Source organism: Ochlerotatus camptorhynchus, unplaced genomic scaffold (assembly GCF_037179485.1).
Source record: "Ochlerotatus camptorhynchus isolate MF236.1 unplaced genomic scaffold, CSIRO-AGI_Acam_v1.1 ptg000220l, whole genome shotgun sequence".
In the NCBI taxonomy this organism is placed as follows: Eukaryota; Metazoa; Arthropoda; class Insecta; order Diptera; family Culicidae; genus Ochlerotatus; species Ochlerotatus camptorhynchus.
In genome coordinates, this window is record NW_027040710.1 from 5,413,930 (window position 1) to 5,431,391 (window position 17,462).

Sequence of the window (17,462 nt, forward strand, 5' to 3'; positions counted from 1 at the left end):
ATTATGCGACTTTCAGAAAACACTGAAATCGACCACTCTTTCGGAGTGGAGAAATACAGGCCCACGTAAAAATCTACTGACAATCCGTGAGATCGCAAGCAGAATAGGAAGAAATAAAACGATGGTGCATATTTTCGTAAAATTGGGTGAGAAATATGCGACCATCAAGAGAAAAAGGGCGTCCAGCATCGGTATCAGAACGCGCAAAACGAGAAATTAAGCGATTGTATCAGTATCTAAACGTCAAGTATAGCCAATTTTAAACAGCGATAAGAATACCAAATATGGTAAAAGTGTGCCCGTTTCTCGCTTATTGTCTCGACACAAAAAAGCAAGATTAGAATTTGCAAAAAAATACCAGTCCTGGGGAAAAGTGGGAAAATGTGGTGTTCAGCGATGAAAATAAATTCAAAGTAGATGGACCGGATACGAGATGGAAATATGACAGGTGGGCAGGAACTCACGGTCTCCCAGTGTTGGTGTGTTCTTTGCCGTTAATGTTCACGAAAAGTTCACTATTTTGCCATACAGAAATTCAAAACAAAAAATTGTATGGACGGATTTGGATAGTTTATGACCTGTTTCATACGACCGGAAGGTGTATGCTCGACTTTGGAAAGCAACGGTTTCGTGATGAATGTGTGTGTGCTGACCACGTTTTGCGTCCATTGCAGCAATAGAAGCGCTCTGACCCCCGTTGGCGAATCTGCCATACAATTAAACCACTGCAAGCGGCTCCCGTTCTGGTGGAGGAGGTTTATTGGATAGCGGAAGATAAAGTGTTTATTGTGTTGTACCTTTTGACTATAGTTTTAATATGTATTTTATAGTGAACAAGAATCCTCGGCTCTGTAAAGTTAATTCGGTTGTGCCTTATCAAATAAATTAATAAACAAAAAATATGTTATTTCAGCAGGAAAACGCCACTTGCCATTCTGCACGTAACTGTTCTCGAATGGCCAGCAGTTTGAACATGGTGCATGGCCCAGATCTCAATCCATTTGAGAATGTTTGGAGACTACTTTCCCGAAATGTTTTCAAACATGGGCGTATGTTTGACACCGTTCTTCAACTCCAATCTGCTATTGGAAAATAAAAATGGAACAAGTTGGACAATGATGTTCTAAAATCGAACATTACTTCAATGCCGAGACGACTGATGGAGGTCTTTAAAAACAAGGGAGGAGCAACTCATTATTAATCACTGTTTATTTTATGTAATAAACTACGTTTTTGTTGAAATTTTAATGTTGTCCTTATACTTATTTCCAGTGGAAGAGTTTTAATTTATTTTTAATAATTAATCTAGAGTCTGCATCACAAGTATTTTAAGTAGTATTTTAAGTAAATTCTAGAATATTCACCAAAAACTCAGGTTACAGAAACTATAAACGCAATGGAAGCCTTTTGAGTCTTGTCCTTGTATTTATTTCGCTCAGTGTAGTAACGATCATAATATTATGTATGTGCTGGATGCGGGAACTTATCTTATCTTTATCTTTCTTTATTAGATAAGGTTAGATACAGGAACTGGGGCCTCATTGCCTAGTCAGTAAAGACACGGTATTACCAAGCCGGAGGCGACGGGTTCGATTCCCGGTCCGGTCGAGGGAATCTTTCGGGTTGGAAATTTTGTATATTGCCACACAATATACAAATTCATGCATTGGTAATTGCTATCGAAAGCTCTCAATTAATAACTGTGGAAGTGCATTTAGAACACTAAGTTGAGAGCACGCAATAAGCTAATATGCGCTAAGCAATAAGCTTGAAATGCGAATAAGAAGAAGAGATACGGGAACTTTTCTTATGGTCAGGATCAGAACTATATTTTTATTTGTATGAGACACCTACTGAGCTATTTTCACTAATGTTATCATCATCAAAAAGAACTTACAAAGACGGGAATTTTCCATAAGGACTAAATTCATGGGATATGAGACAGAATAATATGTTTGCTCGTTAGCACCACATTTTAAGCCTTTCAATATGTTTACTAGGGTGGTTCAAAATATCAATGTTACTCCACCTTGCTCAATCGATTAATTTGATTGCGATCTCATACTGCACTGGCCCTTTGAAATTTATATGGGAATTACTGTGGGTAAAATGAACTTTTTGTTCTCATCGTCCTAGCTATTTTCCATAATATAAGGGTAAGCTTGTTATATGTTCTTATGTGAAATTATGTCAGCTACAATTTTGCTGAAGATCACTTTCTGAAGGAACTTCAAGATAATTAGTTATCTAATGATCAGGAGTTGATTTTTAATCGATTGAGCGGAGTGGAGCAAAATCTATATATTGAACCACCCTAATGTTTACATACTGGAGCTATCCAATCAGCAAATTAAGAACTACATGATTTTGACAACACACAAATTTGAAATGTCTGAAAGTATTCTAAAATATTTGTTTAATTAATTTTAATTTTAATTATAATCTAGTTTTTCTAAAGGGCAAAAAAACTACTTCAAGAGAGTGCTGCCAATCAGTAGTTGAAACAGGTGACGATTTTTACCACACAGAAAAAAAATAATATTGATATCACATCAAAGTGGATGCACTTCAATCGTATCAAAAATATGGTGTAATATTACTTGCCAAAAAGGATAAAATTATCATTAATACAGTGCATGAACTGACATTACGCTGCTTTTACTGCATTTGTTTATTTTTGTGGCTATAAAAATTACATGAGATTTTTGATATGATTGAAGTGCATCCTCTTGGATGGGACCTCCCTTAGCTCAGTCGGTAAAGGCACAGCTACAAAGCAAGACCATGCTGGAGGTGGCTGGGTTCGATTCCCGTTCCGGTCTAGGAATTTTTCGGGTTGAAAAATATCTCGACTTCCCTGGGCATAGAGTATGATTGTACTTGCCACACAATTATACTAATGCAAAAATGGTACAGGCATCGAAAGCTCTCAATTAATAACTGTGGAAGTGCATCTAGAACACTAAGTTGGGAGCACGCAATAAGCTAATATATGCCATACGTAATAAGCTTGAAATGCGAGGAAGAAGAAAGAAGAAGAAGCATCCTCTTGGATCTAATATTAAAATTTATTTTTTGCTGTGTACACTCGCTTCGTTGTCTTGCGCGACAGTCTGTTTGTATTCGTACGCTCGTGCTCTACCGTCGTCTCGAGCAAAAAGAAAAATATCAAATGACAATAAAAGATAGTGTGTAATTTAGTTCTAGTTCCTCAATGTTGTTTAAATTAAACTATTTCTGAACAGAAATGTAATTACTCACTCACAATATCACTCTGCACACCAATCTTGGGTCAATATTTTTCTCAGTGTGCCGCAAGTGTACCGTTGGTGTGCCGATTATTCCGGCAGTGCCGGGCATAGAGCAAGCCACGATTTTTCAAAAAATACGAATAGTATGGTATATTTAGCAACCCAGTATTTCTGACAGCTTGAATGTTTAGGTTTGCAATCGCAACGGCCCCGGAAATGTCGAATATCGTGCTCAATAAGGATTTCTTCTACCGACGAATAAAACGCCTCTATGCCAGCTGGAAGGAACCAGTGTTTTCCCATGATGATTCGCTGCAGAAGGTGGATTGCATTCTGACGGCGGTCCATACACGAGGAAACCATTTACAGCAAATCAACCTCGCTGAAGACCTGGCTGCTGGGATACGAGCTGATCGATACGATTACGGTGCTGTGCGAAAAGTCAATCTTTTTCCTGACCAGCAAGAAGAAGGTTGATTTCCTGAAGCTGATCGAGAGAGACGGTGAGGAGGGCATTCCGTCGGTGAAGCTGTTGGTTCGGGAAAAGAACGACAACGACAAGGTCAATTTTGGAAAGCTGTGGGAGGCGATTAAGGCATCCAATGATGGCAAAACGTTGGGTGTCTTCTCCAAGAACAACTTCCCGGGTGAATTCTGTGTATCGTGGCGAGCCTTCAGCAAGGACAAGAGCTTCGACACGGTGGGCATCAGCGTTCCGATTGCGTACATCATGCCAAGGAGGACTCCACCATCAGACGATAGACGTATTCTAAAAGTACCTCAAGGATCACATCATGGAGATTATGGATGTTGATAAGAAAGTAAATATGCCAAACTGTCGGAGGGTGTCGAGCAGGCACTGACGGATAAAAGGTACGTCTCCGGTGTGGACACCAACTAGTTGACATGTGCTACCCGGCGATTAGTCGGGTGGCAATTACAGCTTGAAGTTCAGTGCATTCAGCGACAAGAACTATCTGCACTTTGGATCTGTCGTTACAAGTCCTACTACTCCAATGTCGTCCGAACGTTGCTAGTCAGAAGCACTACACCTTACTGCTCAATCTAGAAGAGCTACTGCTGAAGGTGATGATTCCGGGCAAGAAGCTCTCGGAGGTTTTCGACGTCGGAATGGTTTATGCCAAGAAGAAGGATCTCAATCTAAGACGTTCGATTTTACCAGCGGGTTCTAGTTCCGGGAGAATTCGATCGTAGTACCTCAACAAGTGAAATTCAGGTTAAAAATTGTAAGTTGCGTAGAAGCAATAAAAATTCCGTGTGATTGTGCCGTGAAAATTACTTCGGTATTGTTCAAATGAGTTTGGTTTGCTAGACGACCAATTGACCGACTACTTTTCACGGCACAATCACACGAAATATTTAATGCTTCCACTCAACATAATTAACTTTTATTTTTGTTACAAAATCGAAAACCATTTATTTCATCTCGTATAAGATGACGCATATCCGAAAATAAAACTACTCTTTTACTTAATTCAAATTTAAACCGAAATCTCACCTCAAATTTACATACGTCGCATTGGTGGTAAGGCCACAGTTGTTATCCTTCACCGCCATCAAAGCATATCCTTCGTTGCCTCAGTAGTTGGACCAAGAGTTCTTGATTAGCCTTTAATCTTCTCCTTTGAGTTTTTCGTATCCAACCGCCACCATTGCATGATTCAATCCATCCAAATTGCTCTTGCATTTGAACACAAGTGAATTGCTGGTCTGAGTTCCTCTAGTATATTCAATTAGAGTATGTTTCTGAAATACACAGTCAAACAGCACGTAATGTTGTGAACAACTTCAATGACAACTGACCAGCAGTGCTCCTATTTTATTTAATGAACAATCCAATGCCTACGAGATTGTGCCGAAAGTGTGCCGATGGATGTGCCCAAGCTATGTCGAGTCTACTTTCTGCACACTGTGCTGAGTGACTTATCCCTTGTAATTACTAGAACATCGATGCATGCTATTTTCAGAATTCACACAAGCACAACATTAGCAGCTCTTATTATGAGAAAAACTAAAATACATAAATACCTGACGATCTTCGGCGTCTGTGTCGTATGACAGAGATTGTCATATGACATTTTAGATTGGTACTGTTGGAAACTAGTAAGCCATGAGGAAGACTTCAATCAAAAATTTTGATTATCCTAACAACCACTGTAGAAACCAGTTTCCTTTCAAGAACCTTTACAAAGAAGAGTTCCTACGGTAATTTGTGCGAAGAAGTTACAGCCACGACCCCAGGTCAGCGAACTGTCGGTGTGATTCCGAACCAGCCGCCTGAAACATTGGCCCTTCTTCCCGTCCTCAGGTGAGCGAATGATTCCGAACCAGCCGCCTGAAACATTGGTCCTTCTTCTTGTCCTCCGGTAAGCGAACTGTCGGTGTGATTCCGAACCAGCCGCCTGAAACAGGTACTGTACTTTAATAGCTTATTTTGCAAATTTCGAAAGCAAGTACAGTCGACTATCACAGAAAATTCAACGACTACGGTAACCGCGGCTGCCAATAATGATTGCTTTATTAATATTGGACAGTTACGCGATCATAACTAAAATACAAGCATAAATCTATTTAATGTAAGATTATATATTTAATTTTTCCAAAATATTAATATTTTCATCCCTTGTTATTTATTTTCTTATTCTGGTTTTTTTAAATTAAATTCTTAATATTCTTTTTTAAATCGGTCATCTGGTTCCAGAAATGTTGCCGGAACAAGGTCCAAAAAGCACGTACTTTGGGAACTAAGTCTTGTTTCTCGACAACCACTTAACCGAATTGATCTACACTGGTCACATCTGGACATATTCCAGGTACCCTCGGGGCAGTGGCCAGTTTCTGACTTTGAGTCAAAATCCAACATGCGATACATCCAATCACATGAGAATTCAAAAACCAGCTTAATGGAAGTCATTTGGATTGATTACATCCGGATATGTTTTGGATACCACTGAGGAAGTGGTCAGTTTCTGACCAAGGCGCAGTGGTTCCTGGCTGGCCAAAACCTCAAAAATTAAAGTTGATGTTTTTTATTTCAATATTTTGTTATCATTTTTACATGTTAAGAGTATCTTAAATTGTATGATTTGTGCAGTTATGTTGATTGCATTTTTTTATGATTGCTATAATGTAGCGATATCACAAATTTTTGAAAAAATAATCGTAATGTTTCTTGTTACTGTTTTGCTCAAATATAGCAAAAAATAATGTGTTTATCAACTTGGTTGCTTGAGAAGAAATGTTCCTCGGCTTATTTCACGTAAAATGTATAGTAAAAAAGAGTGTCTGCACTGTTTTAAGTGACAATTTCTAATAAAATAATAGCAAACATATACTTTTCCACATTTAGACTAAGCAAAACATATGACGGACACATCTGCCCACTAGTGTTCACTCGGCTGTCGACAAAAGCAGGCCACTCTCGATGTGTGCAACGCGATCATCTGTTTTCTCGGCAGCAACCATTGTGTGGTCCTCCTCATTGTTCTTCATCAGCAGTTCTTTTGATCGATGCGTCGTCGATTTTGGAAAGCAACCATTTAATGATGAGTGTGTGAGTGCTGACCACGTTTTGCGTCCATTGCTGCAATGGAAGCACTCTGACTCCTGTTGGCGTAACTGCCATAAAATGAAACCACTGGACGCGGCTCCAGTTCTGTGGAGGAGGCTTTTTGAATAGCGGAAGATAAATGGTTTATTGTGTTGTAACTGTTGACTATAGTTTTACGATGTTTTGTTTAGTGACCAAGAATCCTCGGCTCTGTAAAGTTAATTCGTTTGAGCCTTGTCAAATAAATTAACAAACAACGCCCACCCACTATCCTTTAGTAACCAAAAAATAACTAGAAAAGTTAGCTTTCAGACAGGCTTTAATGTGTTTTGCGATTTTTTGCGAAAGATGTTGAAATTAGGAATAACAAGTAAAGTGTTCTTTGGAAAATATCCGTTTCTAAGTTATATAATCTGCGGTGTATACTGTAGCAAGCTTTACAATGCCTTTTTTCAAAGCACACCAACCACACACATACACACACGCACCATATATGTATCTCTTATGGTTTATGAGTTATGATTTTTTTTTTAACAAGCAGGTTAGGGTGGCCCCTAGACAATCGGCATTATTTAAATATCTTTTTATACGTTATTACGTTATTTCTCGTGAAATTTTTATACTAGATCCTTTAAGAACTTTTTATGACGCATATTTTTGCTAAAGTTATCTCTTTTACTTGAAAAGTTTTGGCTAGTTTTTGCTGAAAATATTACCTTTTTTTAATTAAATTAAATGCTTTAAACAGAAAAAGCTTTTGCAGTTTTTTACCAAAAATGAAGAAAAAACGATGTTTCCAATGAAATTATGTTTGAATATCGGTTTGCTCCATTTTGAGATATTCACAATTGAAAAGAGCCATTTTTTCGAAGAAAATAGCCTTTAAATTTCTAATCAAAAAGATAGTAACCTAGTTGCTTGAGCAAAAATACGTATCATCAAAAGTTCTAAATGTAATCAGAACAATGTTTTTACGAGAAATTAACGCATGAAAAGTTATTCAAAGAAAACCGATTTTAGTGGCCACCCTAACCTACTTGTTTAAAAGAATCATAACTCATGAACCATAAGAGATAAAAACGTTGTGTCTTCAACAAAGTTGCTTTGAATTGATTATTCTACAACTGTTTAGAACACTGCTTTGGTCTATCTCAAATAATAAAAAAGTTTGTATTTTTAATTCACCAATTTTATGGACCATCCTAATTTTACGAACATAAAAAGATTGAACAAAAAATATGAAGCAACTTTCCCTAAGAAACCATATTACCTAAAACTGACGGTTTGGGCGTAAACATTTTTGTCTTCCTAAATACGGGTTTGGGACACGTGTTTGTTTACAAAAGCAATTACGCTCAAATCTCAAAGTTCTCCGAACGTGTCGTCATCGCCTTCGTCGGTGCCGTGTTTGAATGGTTTGCAAGAGTTTGCATCTTACTACAGCCGCAGCTACTGACACTATTATCTAAGGAGCAGTTCATACACTACGTAAACATACAGTGTATCGCAAAATTGAGCGTACACCCTGAAACGTGGAACATTTTTGAAAACATTCTGAATAGATATATTTTTTTTTAATTTTGACTGGTGGTTAAACATATGTTTATTGATTTATCGTTTTAGTTTTGGACATTATAGGAATAACCTGTATGAAGTTAGATTTACTTTAGTAATTCGCACGATTTTCAACTTTTTACCTAGTGGATGAATTTTAGTAAAATCAGTGGAATATAAATGATCTTTATTATGACTAAAACCGAGCAAATTTTTTTTAAGATTGTTCATTATATTTCAAGATATTTTGGTTTTTCAAGGAACAGGCGTTTTTCTCAAATAGCTCTTACTTTTAATAAACGCATCCAAATAAGCCCAACACTGTACCAATAATTGATAAATTTATGATGATTCAGCAGCCAGAAATTCATAAACGTATCTTTTGAAATTGTGCTTTTAAAGCTGTTTTTTTTTCTACAATTTAAGGTGGTACACTGTATAATGAGGGTGCTTAACAAGTGTCTAAGATACATATAAAACATCAATGTTTTTATGAATAAATGGAAGGAGGTTTAAATCGCTCAAAAAACGTATTCGTAGTTTATGGAAATTCCCTAAGTATGACGATAGAACTGAAATCAACGAAATAATATTTTCAGAAACTTTATGCGAGCAATTTCCCTCACTAACAAAGTCAAAATACATTCCCTTAATTATTTTTTTCAAGAACCGATATCGCACCATAGTCTTCTAATTACCCATTGTTCCATAGTTCATCACGAAAAGCATGCAGGTAATGCATTTTCAAAACTCCACTTCGAGCATATTGGCACCACAATGCAATTGATTAGACTTGCATGTTCAACTTGATATGAATTTGCTTCCACGTGAAAGTAAGTTAATTGCTGCCATCCGAAAAGCGAGCAGGTTCTACAGAGTCTACTCACTTCATATACATAATTGTTTGCACAAGTGTCGCAACATCAAGTAACGCATTCCACAAAATCCGTCCTATTGAGATGCGCTGACGTGGAAATGATGAGCACATGGCGAACACAATCACACTTTTAGCTATCATCACGATCCATATCCTTCGATTCGTTGATACAAAGAATCCGCATAACTCGAGCCAAACGAACAAACTTCATGCGCGCCACTCAATGGGCTTCAGATTCAAGTTTCTGTACGTTGGGCTTAAGTAACTCGGATTCTTCTTAATCTGGCAGGCATTCCAACAGCAAACGCCACACAGATCGATGTCACTTCACAGCATGTCTTCAACCCCACGTGGTTCCGCAAAAACGCGTTCTAAACCACAAAAAAACACCAAATTCAACGGATTCTACTATGTAAACCGAGACACGACTTTTCCGATATTATCCACGTTGAGGCCGACTACTGAATGAAAGTACGAACGAGCGATATTTTAAATTTATACAAACGTGTCGTCTTATCAAACAAATGACTCCGTGAAAGAAGGTGGCACACTGGAACACCTTAGGTACACGATCGTCGTCTTACGTAGCTTACAGGACTGAAGCACGGTAGCATGATTCGTATCAATTTTCCACAAGTTGATGATGCTTCAAGACTCAACGGCGATAGACCCCCAACCACCACGCTAGTCATTGTGTTTTCATCTTATCGAGTATGGAATAGAACACTTGTTTGGTCACCCACACTTCCCGATAATGATGTAATGACATGCACGCTACTCTCCACCACTCGATGTAACGTAAACTATTGGGGCGGCTTGGAACAGCTGGACCTACATGGAATATTTCCCTAGACCAGACCGACCTGCGTGCCTTTCGTATGTTTTGTTTGGAATGCATTAGGCGGAGTTCATCTGTAGCCTCAGAGGCTGCAGCAGTGCACTGTAAATGAATGTAGCCATGGCCATCGTGTTTCAATGTCATATTAAGAACTGCCAAACTCAAAATTCCAGGAAATACCAAATCGTACAATCAAGGACATGACATGAAGCACAATTTTGCAATCATCCGGTTACGTAATAGAAAAAATTGCTTGCTTCTGATGACACTTAACCGATAAAACACGGTGCTGTTCCACGAGTCATGGCAATGAACAAACGAATCTACACGAAATAAAGCGACTCAATATTTGTTCAAGTGCATAGTTTATCATCGGCGCAGGGGATTTCTTGAAGGTTTTCGGTTATTACTTTCGATTGGCGACAACAAGGCGGACAACAATCATCCCCATACTGATGCTGATGAACGAATTTCGGAAAACTTTCAAAAGTAGGGGTTCGGTAGACATTTTACCAAAAATACTAAAGTAGATTATGCAACCTTAGTTGGTTATTGAATAAAATCTCTATTAAGGTCCAAGGAGTACTGTTCTGATTCATATTTCGGACAATTTTTAATTTTATCTTGAAATACCTATCGTTGAGGGGTGATGTAAACCGAAGGGTGATTCTAAAGAAACAAGAGTGTTTTTTAATATTAATATAATTTATGAGATTTTAGGTAAGAATGCCACTAGCCCAGAGTAGGAAATTAGAACATTTTCAATAACACACTTTTTTAACCTTACATTGGGATCTTGGAAACACTGTGTAAATCTTTCCAAATGCATTAAGAAGGTTAAAGAAATGGTGCAGGGATGCCAGAATAAGTCTTCTAACCTGTCGACACCAGAATTTAAAACAGTAAGTGGAGGAGGAGGAGGGTTGAGTTGTCAAGCTACATTTACAAAAAATGTTTTAGTTTTCGGAAATACGTTAACTTAAAAGAATAGCTTTTGAAAATATTTCGATTTTTTTAGACATCACACAGTGGGAATTTTCGAAGTAAAAATGGTTGAATTCAGCTTCCGCTGAAATAATAATCAACGATTTCATTCGGCGCAAGCCTTGGTAGCACTTTTTAAGCCAATATGGCTCCATAACTCAAAAAAAAAGATCTGAAATTGATCCTTTTTCCAAAACAAAAACACACTTCATATTTCGATTCCAGCGGCAGCAAATTGCAAACCCTTTTTCCATCATAAATCCCCATCGTTTTAAACAGCTTCACTTTACGCATACCAAACCTGCTTTCTGACGCATACCCAATAAATTGACAGCTCGGCCCTCACTAATGTACCGCCGGGGAGCTGAGATGGTGATTTCAGCCAATGTAATAATTTAAAATAGTACCAAAATTTACGGAATTTTGAATTTCGCCTCCATTTTATGCAGTTGCAACAACGGATATGCAATTGTGATGTGATGTGATGTGAATAGAACCCACCATCAGTGCAAGGATTACCTATGACTGCAGATACTTCACTGGTTGTAAAGTTCTGCCTGATGGTTTGTTGCAGCAGGGTGAATCAACTTCATTGAAGACCTTTGGAAGACAAACGACAAGATGTACGTCTATCAACACGTGAAAAGGGACTGGCAAATCCACGAACCCTTGTCCAGTCTACAAATCCATTGAAACCCTTAGGCTGCCCCCCCAAACCCAGCATATAATAATGTTTGATTAATGAAACGTATTCAAAAAAGGGATATTTAGAGAGAACAATCTTCAACTGGAACGTACTCACCAAATCAATACAGCACATTCTCGATGCTTAATTTTCTCTAGTCATTTTTACACAATTCCTCCTCCAGCGAATCCAACCACACAATAACTGTTGCAACAACGGATATGCAATTATCTCTTTACTCCTAATGAACCCAATCTACATTATTCTCATAAATAATGTTTTTGAGCTTTTTTTTTATTCTTCGTTAAAAATTAAGACATTTCAATAACTTTGAAAATAAATCAGCATTGCATACAATATCATGGAAATCAGGACATGTCCTGCTAAATTTAGGGATACAATGGTAGCTCAAAATATAATCAATAAAGTGTCCGACGTCCCTCAGGACCTGCATTACTAATATTACGCCAACTAACTCGGTTCATGGCTGCTTGTCTACAGATTCTTGAGCATCCCATACTTCTTAGATCTTGCTCCACCCTTGGTCTTACCACCTAGCTCGCCTAGTGTGGAAAGCATAACCATCAGGCGTGAACCTTTGAAATTCAATAGAGAAAGATAAAGCCTAAATGTATGCTTTCGTAGCACGAAATCAGTATGCGGATTAACAGGAAATTCCAAACTTTGCCGGAGGAATAAACTTCAAATATTAAAAGTTGACGAAAGTGATGCAACCGGAATCTGTGGAAGAGAAAGAGAAGATGAGAAGCACTCCGTTCAAGGAACTAGTCGGTGGTTTGCAGTTTGTGGCGCAGTGCACTCAGCCAGATATCAGCCATGCGGTGAGAGTCGTCAGTAGCTTCAGCCATGAACCTGGAGCAGCCCACTGAACGGCAGCCAAACGAATTCTACGGTACCTGAAAGGTACAAAGGACTACAAGCTGGTGTATCGGGCCAACTGCGAGCAGAACTTCCAAGGATACAGCGATACGGGTTGGGGGAACGACGTCGAAACTCGGCGTTCCATTACCGGCTACGTGTTCCTGCAAAGTGGAGGTGCTATTTCTTGGAGATCGCAGAGGCAGTTCACCGTGGCAGAATATATGGCACTCTCTTCTGCCACCAAGGAAGCGGCATGGCGGAGAGGATTCCTGCAAGAGCTTCACGATGTCGAAATTTCCGTTCCAATCAACTGCGATAACAAGAGCGCAATAAGTCTAAGTCTTGCGGAGAAGGATGTCGGCTACTCTTCAAGAAGCAAGCAGATAGACATAAGGCATCATTATGTACGAGATCAGTTAGATTGTAAAGCTATTACATCGAATTATGTCCCATCTAACCTTCAGGCAGCAGATATATTCACGAAAGCACTAGCGAACACAAAGCTGTTTGAAGATAGAAAAATGTTAGGAATTCAGGATTTCCCGCTGTAAGCGTTAGTTCAATAAAACTTCATTCGTTACTTGCACTCTAAATTGAGTAGACGTTTCTATCAGGGCCTCACTTCTACTCAAAAGTATGGAGAAACTTCTAAAAACTGCAGGAACTCAATGCTGCTATGTTTTTAAAAATTTCTCCATACGAGTGAGTAATAATGACTCGCTCTCTGAGTAAGATTCGCTTTCAGTGCACCCAATTCAGTTGTCATAATGCAAAGCTTATCCAAGTGCTCATATTCACTATAAAAGCTCACGCGAAGTAGTACCAGAATGAAAAAAGCTACTCTATCATAGCAACCCCATAGCAACCATCCTTCTGCAAACATTATCGATAAATCATACTCCGATAGGGTCCGATATCATTCATGGTATCGGTAATAAAAATTAGGAAAATAATATTTAGTGCAATATTTCCAGTATTCAAAACGAAACTCAACATGACAGAAGGCGTGAGAAAAGAGATCGATTTCATTTCCGACATCAACGATCGGTACGCACTGATGGAGTATGAACTAGATGAAAAACTGAAGTTGCTGTGAGTACAAAGTACATACCTACCATCGCTTTGGAATTTCAAACCGGCTTCGATTATAGAACCCATAACGAACAAAATCTGCTCAACTCCGAGGCTAAGGAAGCTAATAAAATTCGGGAAAAGATACGACCGAGCCTATCGCTGGAGTCAGCCAGGCAACGTAACTTCGAGCTTCTCAAATCTCTGGAGGTATCCAAAGCACGCCTGCGATCCCGAGCCACATTCAGTCCTCTGGAAACAATCCTTCAGAAAGCCATAGGAAATTATTTGAAGGAAACCTCTCTGGTACCCTGCACCACCAGAAAAGCGTACGGCCCAACCTACGTGTAGCTTTGGTTTTGTGAATTATCAGTTAATTAAAAAAGATCCATTTTGCCAGAAAATATACCGAATCATATATTTTACATGCTCTGCCATAGTACAGTACAAAAAATTATATCACACCTTGTCATTTGTTTCTAAGGTTTAACCACGTTGAAAGATGTTTATTGCTCATCACCGCATTTAAAATTGGAATAGTCTACGCTTGCTTATAAATAATTCATTTGCTAAGTTATCAAGGAAATTCTTTGAATAGTTTGTACCTTTTCCGGGTAAACCCGATCAACGGAGCAGCACCGTGTACAACAAATATCTATCCTATTTTGGTTTATTATTTTATGTGGTGCACAATTTACACTAATCTCTATCCAGTAAGAAATCCGTCACTTGTTGAGATATTCGTTCCGGGTTCACCAAATGGATGTGGTGTGTCCCGGCAATTTCATGGTATATTACATTACGAGAAGACTTTTTCATAGCATCTATCACACTGGGGTAGTACTCGGCGTTGTCAAAGTGCATCCCCGGAACGGCCCTTATGTTGAGCACCTTACATTTGATCTTCTCAGCGTGGGCAATAACTTGTGGTAGCGAAAGCATCCCCATCAGAGACACCTTCAGTCGCAAATCTCTGGCAAAATAGAATCCTTCCTTGTTGAAACGTCCCGCGGCTGGAGCCATTCCCCGTCGCATGAGCACCTCCACTGATTGCAGATCCACTGAACCATCGTACGCCGCTAGCACCACGTCGATCGCATCATCGTACCCGTAGCAAGGTGTTTTCGATTCCGGAAGCGATTCGTAGCGCAGGAACCTATCAATACTGTCACCCAGATTGGCCGCCTGCTTGTGGTGGTCTCGTGCCGGTGGCCCGGCAATGTCAATACTGATAAATCCTTCGACCTCGTCGGGAAATGCCGCTGCATACATAAAACTCAACGCACCGCCCAGCGAATGCCCCAGTAGGGTGACCTTGTCCCAGCCAAAGTATTTCACGATCCGTCGGATCAGCGCGATTCCGTCCCAAAAGATGTAGTAGTGCATTCCCTTGGGATAGTGAGCAGATTTACCGTGACCGGGAAGATCGATTGCCAGGATGGGAATTTCGTCCGGCAGCAGTGGGCAGAGACGGTCGAACGTTCCGGCGTTGTCCTGCCAGCCGTGTAGGGCTAGAACCGGTTGCTTTAGACGCGAGCCCCACCATTTACCTGTAAAGTTGAAGATATGGTATAGAAAGTTTTAGCATACATGGTGGAAGCTTCCAAAATCCTCACGAAAATACCGTTTTAAAGTTTTATCTATGACAGCTACGCGTGAGAGTCATTATAAATTGTTTTCAGCTGATTCATGATTGTGGACCCACAAGGGTGTACGTACGAGGAGAGTTTAAGAGAGACCACCAGAAATTGAAATGTTTAAACTCGGCAAATAAGGTGGCGGATGTAGTTAAATCAAAGCAGTATCAGCTGACAACTACTTCCGTTACATCCTACACACTCAGAATGGATCGTCGTGTCCGGTATTTTTTTTTTACCGAAATCTCAACAACTTAAGACCTTCATTTGAAAGCCTATTTTGCTCAAACATAGTGTAAAAACACGTTCCTAGTTAATTTTTTATTTTATAACAGTAGCGTAACAACAATTTATTTAATGAAAATGGAAGGTTAACTATCCATTCCATCACAAACTATCAAGAACTCAACTAGCTACAAAAACACGTCTATAGATAGTGATAATCCATACCTGGCAACTACTTTAAAAGTCAACCCACCACATCACCTTATTCACGCGCCACTGTTTAAGTATGGTAGCACTCCATAAACTAAACAATTACGACACAGGCGATTATGGCGATCGCAAAAACGCGTAATCTTATTTCTTGTATACACTGCTTAGCTACTACCTATATGAATAAATAAAGCCACCTTTAACGTATACCAGTTATCACGCTAACACACCATATTGAATTCAATTTCTGCAGTGTTTATGTATCATGATGTCGTCGATTATCAACATCCTCAAACCGGCAAGCACGTGCTCAGAGGACGCTCAAACCACAACCCAACCCAATACCATGAACCCTTCAGTCGATCACTTTGTGCCAATTCATTCCTATAGTATAACAAGCCGCTGATAACGACGATAAGCGACTATGACAACAAAACGACGCTCAGCCAAAATTCATAAAAAAAAGGCATTACTCACCAGCTACGATGCCCCATGGCATTGAAATTTCGATTTCTTCCGTGGATCTCTGTAATGCTCCATTTGATGCTAAAAGAAAAAAAAACGAAAAAGAATGCATTTAGCTTGCAATCAATACCATGTACGAGTGGATGCGTTTTCACATACTAACACACACCTGCCATCGTCGCGGAACTGAAACCATTGATCGCTTGTGCTGATGCAGCTGATGTGGATGTTTGTTCGCTACTCATTTCGTCCCCTGGAATCGATATCACGATTCGTTGCCCCGAAATATACTCCGTCGAAAAGGAATTCTCAAAAATGCTAGGTACTTCAAGCAATTACGCAATTCGGGTTGCAAATTTGCATATAAATTGGTCACCGAAATTGACCTTTCAAAATAGGGACTCCAATCACTGGTGACGTGAAGCGTTTAGACCGTGTATGACTTAAGTTGATATCCTTGAAAGGTTTCAATACGCACGACGATTAGCAGCCCGGAACATTCATATTGCCAAAAAGCATAACACTCTTGCGACTTTAAAAATGATTCCAAAATCCAATATGATGGTTGCAGGCTGCACCAAATAACAACCGCACACGAAATACGTCCACTACAACCGCGACTCGACCAACGAATGACAGCTCTCAAAACAAGCAAGAGAAAGACGAGAGGCGACGGAGGCAACCAGACAGCTAGGGTAAATGCACCTGTACACTGGTCGAGACACCTAGAAATACTCAGAGGGAGAGATAGGCGGAGAAAACAAAATACAATTCGGCCAGAGTGGCCAGATTATTTTTTTCATTATCGGTAGCTTCTCAAAACTTTTATCGGTAGTTATCGGTAGGTTGACTTAAGAACGCTTTCCCGATACTTGAAACTCTTATGAGCGGGGGGGATGACTCTGTGCTCCAGAACAATACACTGTCCTTCAGATCTTCTGCTTTAAACGTGTCGAAATCAATTTTCTAAAAATCTGTGATTCTCGGTAGGAAAAGTGAAAAATCGGTAGTTTTGATCCTTTCGTCTGTGAATCGGTAGGCATCCCAAAAATCGGTAGGTCTGGCCACCCTGAATTCGGCAGCAGGGATTTGTTCCTACGTACGATAAACGTCAGCAATCTCTATTAAGTTCTGCAGCGTGACGTCACAAATGAACTCAGTGTTAATAGGCTGAACCTTTTTGACAGTTCAGTGGTACTGTTTACAAGCACT

The 17,462-nt window shown here is 39.4% G+C and overlaps 3 protein-coding genes across 4 annotated transcripts; 2 read left to right on the forward strand and 1 right to left on the reverse strand.

Annotated features, from left to right (window-relative positions):
- The first annotated feature begins 3,467 nt into the window (after positions 1-3,467).
- Positions 3,468-4,466, forward strand: LOC135703690 (FACT complex subunit spt16-like). Its single transcript, XM_065224968.1, has 3 exons — positions 3,468-3,572; positions 3,640-3,974; positions 4,289-4,466. The coding sequence occupies exons 1-3, from the start codon at positions 3,468-3,470 to the stop codon at positions 4,464-4,466; spliced, it is 618 nt and encodes a 205-aa protein (XP_065081040.1).
- Positions 4,467-13,618: 9,152 nt separating this feature from the next.
- Positions 13,619-14,100, forward strand: LOC135703663 (uncharacterized). The gene is made up of 2 exons (XM_065224943.1): positions 13,619-13,734; positions 13,794-14,100. Exons 1-2 carry the CDS (start codon positions 13,637-13,639, stop codon positions 14,062-14,064), a joined length of 369 nt encoding a protein of 122 aa, XP_065081015.1. The 5' UTR covers positions 13,619-13,636; the 3' UTR covers positions 14,065-14,100.
- Positions 14,101-14,204: 104 nt separating this feature from the next.
- On the reverse strand, positions 14,205-16,855 carry kraken. Of its 2 annotated transcripts, none has more exons than XM_065224941.1 (3): positions 16,420-16,855; positions 16,263-16,331; positions 14,205-15,263 (listed from the first exon to the last, which is right to left on the reverse strand). In XM_065224941.1, exons 1-3 carry the CDS (start codon positions 16,493-16,495, stop codon positions 14,413-14,415), a joined length of 996 nt encoding a protein of 331 aa, XP_065081013.1. In that variant the 5' UTR covers positions 16,496-16,855; the 3' UTR covers positions 14,205-14,412. The 2 variants fall into 2 exon arrangements, with proteins under 2 accessions (XP_065081013.1, XP_065081014.1); XM_065224942.1 differs by having other exon boundaries at positions 16,410-16,855.
- Between the last annotated feature and the right edge of the window lie 607 nt (positions 16,856-17,462).